Genomic DNA, 10453 nt, shown 5'->3' on the forward strand with positions numbered 1-10453 from the left:
AGTGACGCTCTGGCTTAAGTGGTAGTGCTCGCCTTGAGCTGAAGAGCTGAGGGACAGAGCCCAGGCCCCGAGTTCAAGCTCCATGACTGACAAAAAGATAAAAAGTGGGCTGGGAAGGTGGCTCAGTGGTAGAGTGCTTGCCCAGTATGCATGAAGCCCTGGGCTCGATTCCTCAGTACCACAGACACAGAAAAAGCCTGGAGTGGCGCTGTAGCTCAAGTGGTAGAGCGCTAGCCTTGAACCAAAGAAGCCCAGGGACAGTGCTCAGGCCCTGAGTTCAAGCCCCAGGACTGGCAAAAAAAAAAGGAAGGAAGGAAGGAAGGAAGAAAGAGAGACAAGTATGCCAGGCACTGGTAGTTCACAGCTGTCATTCTAGCTATTCAGGAGGCTGAGATCTGAGGATCCCAGTTCAAAGCCAGCCTGAGCAGAAAAGTTCATCAGCCTCTTATCTCCAATTAAAACTACTTAGAAAAAGCCGAAAATAGGGCTGCCTAGCATGCAGGAAGCCCTGGGTTTGATTCCCCTGTACCACATACACAGAAAAGGCCAGAAAGGGCGCTGTGGCTCAAGTGGTAGAGCACTAGCTTTGAACAAAAGCAGCTCAGGGACAGTGCCCAGGCCCTGAGTTCAAACACCAGGATTGGCAAAGAAAAAGAAAAAGCTGAAAATGGTGCTATAGCTCAAGTAGTAGAGTGCTAGGCTTGAGCTAAAGCAGCTCAGGAACAGCGCCCAGGCCCTGAGTTCCAGCCCCACCTCCGCCAAAGAAAAGAAGAAGCCACACAGAGTCAGAGGATGGAAAGGGCAGATGTCCTGACAATATGAACAGACCAGAAGGCCATAGAGTCCCTTTGGGGACAGGGGAGGGACCCAGTATGTGCTTTAGCACCCAAGTCCCTCCGAAACCTGATTTTCAGTGAAACCTAAGCGCTTGTTCCTCTCCAGACTTCTCCCCTTGCCCCCAACAGATGTGTGAAGCCTTCTTGGGGCATGGGCTATCTGAGGGGAGGCGGGACGGGGGGGCGTGCATGTAGAAAGAGGAAGGGGTACCGAGAGTATCCCTGAGCCAACTAGCTATGCAAATGGCCCTGTGATTCATCATTGTAGGACACCTGCTCTGTCTGCCAGCCTATGTGTGTATGGCGGGGGGTGGGGGGGTGCGGGGGGGGGGGGGCCAGGCGGCTTGTGGTAGGGAAAGCTAGCGTCTCAGTTTATAAGAGAAAGTCTCACTTCCTTTATCTGAGGGACCCTAGTGGAGGAACCAAGTTTTCTGTCACTGCTTAGCCAGCCTGCCAGCCGGACCCACCATTATCACCTCTCTCTCCACTACTGACATGGTAGGTGGGGCTGCCCCTCTCCCCCCGGATGATCGTGGTGGGGGGACTGGGGGAGGGAGGGAGGAGATGGAGTTGGAGAGTTGATCTGGCAGCGGAGGACAGGAACATTAGTGACTGTCGCCTGCCTCCCTGATCGCTGAGACTCTGCGCAGTCAGAGGCCTGGGATGTTCGTTGGTGATGGGATCCGGGGTTCCGTGGCCAGATGTGGCTGCCCAGGGCTAGTTGGGGGTGTGTGTGTGGGGGGAGACTCTGCCTTTTGCTGCCCGTGGAACCCACCCTCTGTTCTCTTCTGGCCCACAGTAGATTGGGGCCTGCTCTGGGCTGGGGACAGGAAGGGAAAAGCCCAGTAAAGTGCTTCTAGCAAGAAACACCTGCTTGTTTCTTGGTCAGGGGGAAGGAACGCGGAGGGATGAGAGGCTGGGGGCAGGGGCGGAGGATGGCAGTAGAGAGAGGATTTCAGGGGGGCCCTAGAGAAGGGAAAGGTGAGGGGGACCTGGCTGCTTTCCTCAGGAGGAAAGAGAAGCTGCCGTGAGGAGAGAGACGGAGCCTGGAAGAAGCCAAGACCTAATTCTTGGGATAAGGGTTTGAACTCAGGACCAAGAGGTTGTCCCTTCGTTTTATTTGTTTTTGTCAGTCCTGGGGCTTGAACTCAGGGCCTGGGCGCTGTCCCTGAGCTTCTTTGGCTCAAGGCTAGCGCTCTACCATGTGAGCCACAGCGCCACTTCCGGCTTTTTCTGTGTATGTGGTACTGAGGAATCGAACCCAGGGCCTCATGCATGCAAGGCAAGCTCTCTACCACTGAGCCACATCCCCCAGCCCCCTTTAGAAGGTCTTAAAGCATGGGAAAGGGGTTCAATTGCCAGGAGGCTCAGTGGGGAGGAGGGACAAGATTTATTTAAAGACACCCCCTACTTCCCTAGGAGATGGTGCAGGTCCAGGTGGAGCTAGGCTGGGTACTCACACAGTCCCTGGCCCTGGCAGGATTCCTGCTATGGGGTCCAGTTCCCCTTGTCTCTCCTAGTACAGGCTGCAGTGCTGGCACAGGCCCTGGCTTTGGGGTCCCTGCCCGCCTTCATCCCCTGTGAATTCCAGCCCCAGGAAGGCCTGGTGAACTGCAACTGGCTTGTCTTGAAGTCTGTCCCCCGCTTCTCTGCCACAGCCCCCCGCGACAACGTCACCAGCCTCTCATTGCTCTCCAATCGAATCCACCACCTGCACGACTCCGATTTCCTCCACTTTCCCAGCCTGCGCCGGCTGAACCTCAAATGGAATTGTCCCCCGCGGGGCCTGAGCCCCATGCGCTTTACCTGCCATATGACCATCGAACCCCACACCTTCCTGGCAGTACCCACCCTGGAGGATCTCAACCTGAGCTACAATGGCATCACCACCGTACCCGCCCTGCCCAAATCCCTGGTGAACCTGACCCTGAGTCATACCAACATCTTGGTGCTGGATTCATCCAGCCTGCCCGACCTACCAGCCCTGCGCACCCTCTTCATGGATGGTAACTGCTATTATAAGAACCCTTGCAGTGGGTCACTCGATGTGGCTCCTGGAGTCTTCTTGCGCATGAGCAATCTCACCCAGCTGTCGCTCAAATACAACAACCTCACCCAGGTACCCCGACTCCTGCCCCCCAGCCTGCAATCTCTCCTGTTGTCTTACAACCGCATTGTCCAGCTGGGACCCCAAGATCTGGCCGGTCTGACTGCCTTGCGCGTCCTGGATGTGGGGGGCAATTGTCGCCGTTGTGATCACGCCCGGAATCCTTGCATTGAATGTCCCCATGGGTCTCTCTGGCTGCACAATGACACCTTTAGCCACCTGAGTCACCTCGAAGGCCTGGTGTTGAAGGACAGCTCTCTTCACAAATTGAACCCCCAATGGTTCCAAGGGCTCCCTCGCCTCTCCGTGTTGGATCTGAGTGAGAATTTTCTCTATGAATCCATCAATAAGACGACGGCTTTCCAAGGCCTAACGAAACTGCGGAAGCTCAACCTATCCTTTAATTACCGCAAGAGGGTATCCTTTGCCCAATTATGGCTGGCTCCTTCCTTTGGGAGCCTCACATCGCTGCGGGAACTGCACATGAATGGCATCTTCTTCCGATCGCTCAACGAACACACCCTAAAGCCTCTGGCCCAGCTCCCTGACCTCCACACTCTGAGTCTACAGATGAATTTCATCAAACATGCCCAGCTCAGCATTTTCCAGCCTTTCCGACACCTGCGCTTGGTGGACCTGTCAGACAACCGGATTAGTAGCACGAACAAGATGGTAGCCACCACTGGAGAGATCGAGGCTGGAGAGCCATTCCAGCGGGGGTCTGAGAACTTCCTTCCAACCCCGCTGGACACCCTCAAACCTAAAACCTTTATATCCAGCTGCCAGAAGTCGAGATTCACCTTGGATCTCTCTCGAAACTATCTGGTGACAATCCAAGCCGAAATGTTTACCCACCTGTCTTATCTCCAGTGCCTGAGCCTGAGTCACAACTCCATAGCCCAGACAGTCAATGGCTCCCAGTTCACCCCTCTGGTCAATCTACGAGTTCTCGATCTGAGCCATAACAAGCTGGATTTGTATTATAGCCAGTCCTTCAAGGAGTTACCCCGATTGGAGGCCCTGGACCTCAGCTTTAACAACCAGGCTTTTGGTATGCAAGGCATAGGCCATAATCTTAGCTTCCTGGCCTTCCTACCCCATCTACGCATCCTCAGCCTGGCATACAACGACATTAACAGCCGTGTGTCACCCCAACTGCGCAGCACCTCGCTCCACACCCTGGATTTCAGTGGCAATGTCGTGAGCCGTATGTGGGCCGAAGGAGATCTGTACCTCCGATTCTTCCAAGGCCTGAAAGTCCTACAACAGCTAGATCTGTCTAAGAACCAGTTACACACCCTCCTGCCCCGTACCTTGGACCATCTCCCCAAAAGCCTTAAGGTGCTACGTCTTCGGGATAATTTCTTGGCGTTTTTCAATTGGACCGGCCTGGATTGTTTGCCCAATCTGGAAGTTCTAGATCTAGCAGGGAACAAGCTGAAGGCTTTGTCAAATGACACGCACCTGAATAGCAGCCATCTGCAAGTATTAGACCTCAGCAACAACTTAATCACGTCTGTGGCCCCCGGCTTCTTTGTCCTGGCTGTACAACTTCAGAAACTCAATCTCAGCCACAATTACCTCAAGACGGTGGAGGCTTCCTGGTTCGGATCTTTGGCGAAAAACCTCCAAACCCTTGATGTACGCACCAACCCTTTGCACTGTGCGTGCGGGGCCTGCTTTGTGGAGTTCTTATTGGAGATCCAACACGCTGTCCCGGGCTTGCCCAGTCAGGTAAAATGTGGCAGCCCCAACCAACTACAGGGTCTTAGCATCTTCGCGCAGGACCTGCGTCTCTGCCTGGATGAGACCGTCTCTTGGAATTGTTTTGGCTTGTCCCTGCTGGCTGTGACTCTGGGCATCACAGTGCCCATCCTCCAGCATGTGTACGGATGGGATCTCTGGTATTGTTTTTACCTCTGCCAGGCCTGGCTTCCCTGGAAGAGGAGATCTGGCGCTCACGCCTTGCCCTATGATGCGTTCGTGGTGTTTGACAAAGCCCAGCCCGCCGTGGCCGACTGGGTGTACAATGAACTACGGGTCCAGCTAGAGGAGCGGCGTGGACGGCGGGCCCTACGCTTGTGCCTGGAAGAACGGGACTGGGTCCCCGGCAAAACTCTCTTTGAGAACCTCTGGGCCTCCATCTATGGCAGCCGCAAGACCCTCTTTGTGTTGGCCCACACCGATCGCGTCAGTGGCCTCCTGCGTACCGGCTTCTTGCTGGTCCAGCAGCGCCTGCTGGAGGACCGCAAGGACGTCGTGGTATTGGTCATCCTGCGTCCCGATGTCCACCGCTCCCGTTACGTGCAGCTGCGTCAGCGTCTGTGTCGTCAGAGCGTCCTCTTCTGGCCTCATCAGCCCAGTGGCCAGGGCAGCTTCTGGGCCCAACTGGCCACAGCGCTGACCAGGGACAACCACCATTTCTATAACAGGAATTTCTGCCAGGGACCCACGGCGGAATAGTTCAAGGCAGGTGACGATCAAGGGACAGTCACCCTTCCATGCTGGGACACGTGCAATGTCCAACTTACCTTGGCCAACTGCTCTACTATTTTCCCTTCCCACCCCTGCTCATGCTTAGTATACTGCAGGTGCTTAATAAATGCTCCCAGACTGCTAGCCCTGAGTTTCCTGGAGGGCTGGGTAGGAGGAGGGAAGGGAGAATTTTTTCGGAGTGGAGGGTCGTGGGGTCTTGAACTCTGGGCCTGGGCGCTGTCCCTCAGCTCTTCAGCTCAAGGCGGGTGCTCTACCACTTGAGCCACAGCGCCATTTCCGGTTTTCTGGTGGTTCATTGGAGATCAGAGTCTCACCGACTTTTCCTGCCTGGGCTGGTTTTGAACCGTGATCCTCAGATCTCAGCCTTCCTGAGTAGCTAGGATGACAGGGGTGAGCCATTGGCACCTGGCTAGGCTGTGGGGCTTGATCTCAGGGCCTGGGCGCTGTTCCTGAGCTTCTTTTGCTCAATGTTAGCGCTCTACCACTTGAGACCCAGTGGCACTTGTGGTTTTCTAGTGGTTCATTGGGGAAGAGAGTCTCATGAATGGCTGAGAAGTGCTTGCCTAGCAAGTTCAATGTCCTGAGTTTGATCCTCAACACCCAAAAAAAGAACAGGCAGAAAAAATATATAATAAAACAAGGGGGGGGAGGCTGGGAATGTGGCTCAGTGGTAGAATACTTGCCTATCATGCATAAAGCCCTAGGTTCGATTCCTCAGCAGTACCACAGACACAGAAAAAGCTGCAAGTGGCGCTGTGGCTCAAGTGGTAGAGCGCTAGCCTTGAGCCAAAGCAGCTCAGGGACAGTGTCCAGCCCCTGAGTTCAAGCCTCAGGACTGCCTCCCACCTCCAAAAAAAAAGTCTCATGAACTCTCCTGCCTAGCCTGTCTTCGAAACATGATCCTCAGATCTCAGCCTGCTAAGTAGCTAGGATGAACAGGCATGAATCACCCGTGCCTGGCTTCAGTACCCAGATTTGAACTCAGGGCCTGACATGTATCTGACTTTCTTGCTAAGCTGTTGCTCTACCAATTAAGCCATGCCTCCGGCCTAGCTTTGTGCTAGTCATTTGGGAAAGAGTCTCAAGGACTTTTCTGTTTGTTCTTTCTTTTTTTTTCTTTTTTGGTCTGGTCGTGGGGCCTGAACTCTGGGCCTGGGCGCTGTCCCTCAGCTCTTCAGCTCAAGGCGAGCGCTCTACCACTTGAGCCACAGCGCCACTTCCGGGTTTTTTTCTTTTTTGCTTATGTGGTGCTGAGGAATCGAACCCAGGGCCTCATGCATGCAAGGCAAGCGCTCTACCACTGAGCCACCTTCCCAGCCCTGTTTGTTCTTTCTTTTTTGTTAGTCATGGGGCCTGGGTGCTGGGCCTGAGCTCTTCAGCTCAAAGTGAGCACTCTACCACTTGAGCCACAGCGCCACTTCCGGTTTTCTGAGTGGTTCATTGGCAATAAGAGTCTCACCAACTTTCCTTGCCTGGGCTGGCTTTGAACTATGATCCTCAGATCTCAGCCTCCTGAGTAGCTAGGATGACAGGTATGAGCCACCTGCAACTGGCTCAAGGACTTTTCTAATCAGGGCTGGCCTCAGAACTGTGATCCTCCATATTTCAGCTTCCTGGGTAGTTAGGATTCTAGGTGTGAGTCAGAGATGGAAACGCAATGTGAACTTGGTCTTGAAGAGAGTGGGGGGGGGGGAAGCAGAGGGAGGGGGGCTCTTGCCTCACCCGATTTTTTTCCCTCCCTTAGCCTCTCGGGAAGAACCAGACAAACATTCCAGGGTTGGGTCTGGAAGTCTGGTAGCAGCTTCCCTTCTTCATGGGACAGAATATCCTTTGAGGGCGGAGAAGCTGCCATTCTAGTTCATTTGTAGCCATGAAAATCCCAAGAGGGCTTGGTTCAGGACAATGTTGACTCCACAATATCAAAAAAGGAAAACAAAGCTGGACTGGATGCTAGTGACTCATGCCTGGCATCCTAGCTACTCAGGAGGCTGAAATCTGACGATCCCGGTTCAAAGCCAGCCTGGGCAGGAAAGTCCGTGAGACTCTGATCTCCAATAAACCACTCAGAAAACCGGAAGTGGCGCTGTGGCTCAAGTGGTAGAGCGCTGGCCTTGAGCTGAAGAGCTGAGGGACAGCGTCCAGGCCCTGAGTTCAAGCCCCACAACTGATTTAAAAAAAAAAAAAAATAGAAGAAGTCCTGGCATTATGGCAACTTGTTGGCCATGTCACACCTGGATCGTGAAGACACCTTGTTCTGGGATCGCTGTCTTGGCACCACCACCACCAAACCTGCCCTTGGAGCAGCAGAGGGCAAACTGGTCATCTGCCTCGCTGGGCAGGAGAGTCAAACCAGTTTGTCTGGACCAGGGAAGCTTGGAGCCTGGGGCCATTTATGGCCACCAGGGCTGGAATTGACCACAACATTGTAGCCTGGATACTGTATTTCCCTCTGTGTGTGTGTGTGTGTGTGTGTGTGTGTGTGTGTGTGTGTGATTTTGTCTTCCTCCCTCTTCTGAGGAAACAGTTGGGAAATATTAGCCATCTTCCTCTTTCTGTTTTAGGCAGCCGGGGCGGAGCTGGGGGAGGTGGGGATCATGAAAGAACATAGAGTGTATGTTTTCTTTCTCAGATGAAAGACAGCAGGATATGCACCAACCTAAGAATCACAGGAAGGCCCGCGTGGACTCTGACCTGTTGTACTTCTTTGGCTCACCTGGGAGTCAAACCAAACACGAAAAGACCTTTCCCCTAGGCTGGAGGCCTGGGAGGAAGGGGAAGAGGGATGAACTCTCCCTGAGATTGTCCAGGCCACGGGCAGAAGCAGGAAGTGGAGGCCCTGGCCAGTACCCTAGATTTGTCTTTGTAGGAGACACAACTGGCCACTCCCTCAGGACCCCAAGTCTACCCCAGAGCAATCCATTGTCAATCCACTTTTACAATACATGCATGTATGCATCTGTCCATTAATGCATTCATCTATCCACTCACCCATGTATTTATCCATCTATCTATTCATGCATCCATCTATCCATGCATGTATACATGCATCATCCATCCATCTATACATGCATCTACCGTTCATGCAGGTATGCATCTATCCATGCATTCATTCACCTATCCATGCATCTATCCGTGCATGCACACATTTATCCATGCATCCATGTACCATCTGTCCATGTGTGTATCCATGCATCCACACATGCATCTACTCACCCATCCATGCATGCATCTACCCATCCATGCATGCATCTATCTATCCTTGCACCTGTCCATCCATGTATGGATCCATGCATCTAGTCATCTATCCATCCATCCACACATGCATCTATCCATCCATCCATTTATACTTGCATACCTCCATCTAGCTATCCATCCATCCATCCGTACATACATCTATCTACCCATCCATCTATCCGTGCACACATGCATCCATTAATGCATTCATCCATCTATCCATGCATCTATCCACCCATCCATCCATCCATGCATCTATCCATGTATCCATGTATGCATCTATCCATTAATGTATTAATCCATCCATTCATCCATCCATCCATCCATGCATCTACCCATCTATCCATGCATGCATGCATCCATCCTTCCCTGTCCTGGCCACTGGTAGCACTTGGTGCGGGGCTGATGGTAGAATCTGGTCCTAGAGGTGTTGGGATCTGGGCCACAGTGGGGCACGATGGGGTGTGCTGTACACATGGGGCACAGTGGTTAGGAAGGGAGCTGACAGCTGGCTTTGGGCCTGGCCTCCACACTACCACTCATTCTAATTAACATGCCATTGGCTGTACCAGGACAAGAAAGAGGAAGGACTCAGGGCAGAGCACCAGCAGCTGTATTCTAGCTCTGCTGTTTGTCTCTGATTGTCTTGCACAAGCTGGCTTTGAACCATGATTCTCCGATCTTCAGCCTCCTCTTGAGCAGAATAGCTAGAATGGCAGATGAGAGCCACCAGTGCCCAGCTTTATTTTATTTTGCCAGTCCTGGGACTTGAACTCAGGGCCTAGGCACTGTCCCTGAGCTTCTTTTGCTTAAGGCCAGCGCTCTACCACTTGAATCACAGCGCCATTTCCGATTTTCTGGTGGTTCACTGGGGATCAGAGTCTCACAGACTTTCCTGCCCAGACTGGCTTTGAACCACAATCCTCAGATCTCAGCCCCCTGAGTAGCTAGGATGACAGGTGTGAGCCACCAGCGCCCAGTCCCAGCTTTATTTGCTTAAACCGTTTGAAAGGCCCATGGAAATTTCCACATACGCACCTTTTCTCCCAGTTAACTCTTCACCCAGTGTCTCAGGCTTGTGAATATTGTTGGAAAGGCCTTGTGACGTGGCAGTTTGCCATTGGACTTGCTTTTTTGTTTGTTAATGGTACCAGGCCTGAACACAGGACTTCACAGATACTTGGTAAGCACTCTGCCTGGTGAATGAGGATCCCGCAACCTTTGCCTTTTCAGATAGATAAGGTGTTCACTTTGCTCCACTCACCTTGAACTCCTCCTGAGTAGCCAGGATTACAGGAGTAGACTTGTTTGCTCAAGGCTGTGTGTAAACATGCCAGTCCCTGGGCTTGAACTCAAAAACCTGAGTGCTGTCCTTTAGCTTTTATTTGTTGTGGTTGTTGGTCGTGGGGCCTGAACTCTGAGCCTGGGCGCTGTCCCTCAGCTCTTCAGCTCAAGGTGAGTGCTCTACCCCTTGAGCCACAGTGCCACTTCTGGTTTTCTGGTGGTTCATTGGAGATCAGAGTTTCACGGACTTTCCTGCCCAGGCTGGCTTTGAACCGGGATCCTCAGATCTCAGCCTCCTGAGTAGTGAGGATTATAGGGCTCAGCCACCTGTGCTTGGCTAAACTCCTTATTTCTAAGCATCTTCCGTCTACTTTCTGCAGCTGTGGCCTGTGTTCGCCTAACCCCGTGAGGCAGGGAGGGAGAGGCGCATGGGGGGGGGGGGGGACATTTTGACCCTGCAGGCTCTGCTTCACAAAAGAAGTGTGTGGGGGTTCCT

At 52.9% G+C, this 10453-nt stretch overlaps 1 protein-coding gene across 2 annotated transcripts; it reads left to right on the forward strand.

Annotated features, from left to right (window-relative positions):
- The first annotated feature begins 1251 nt into the window (after positions 1–1251).
- Positions 1252–5547, forward strand: LOC138807660 (toll-like receptor 9). 2 transcript variants are annotated; one of them, XM_069993421.1, is made up of 2 exons: positions 1252–1334; positions 2495–5547. In XM_069993421.1, the coding sequence occupies exon 2, from the start codon at positions 2632–2634 to the stop codon at positions 5404–5406; it is 2775 nt and encodes a 924-aa protein (XP_069849522.1). In that variant the 5' UTR covers positions 1252–1334; positions 2495–2631; the 3' UTR covers positions 5407–5547. The 2 variants fall into 2 exon arrangements, with proteins under 2 accessions (XP_069849522.1, XP_069849521.1); XM_069993420.1 differs by having other exon boundaries at positions 1256–1334; positions 2317–5547.
- The last annotated feature ends 4906 nt before the right edge of the window (positions 5548–10453 follow it).

Source organism: Dipodomys merriami, unplaced genomic scaffold (genome assembly GCF_024711535.1).
Source record: "Dipodomys merriami isolate MVZ:Mamm:240054 unplaced genomic scaffold, mDipMer1.0.p SCAF_427, whole genome shotgun sequence".
NCBI lineage: Eukaryota > Metazoa > Chordata > Mammalia > Rodentia > Heteromyidae > Dipodomys > Dipodomys merriami.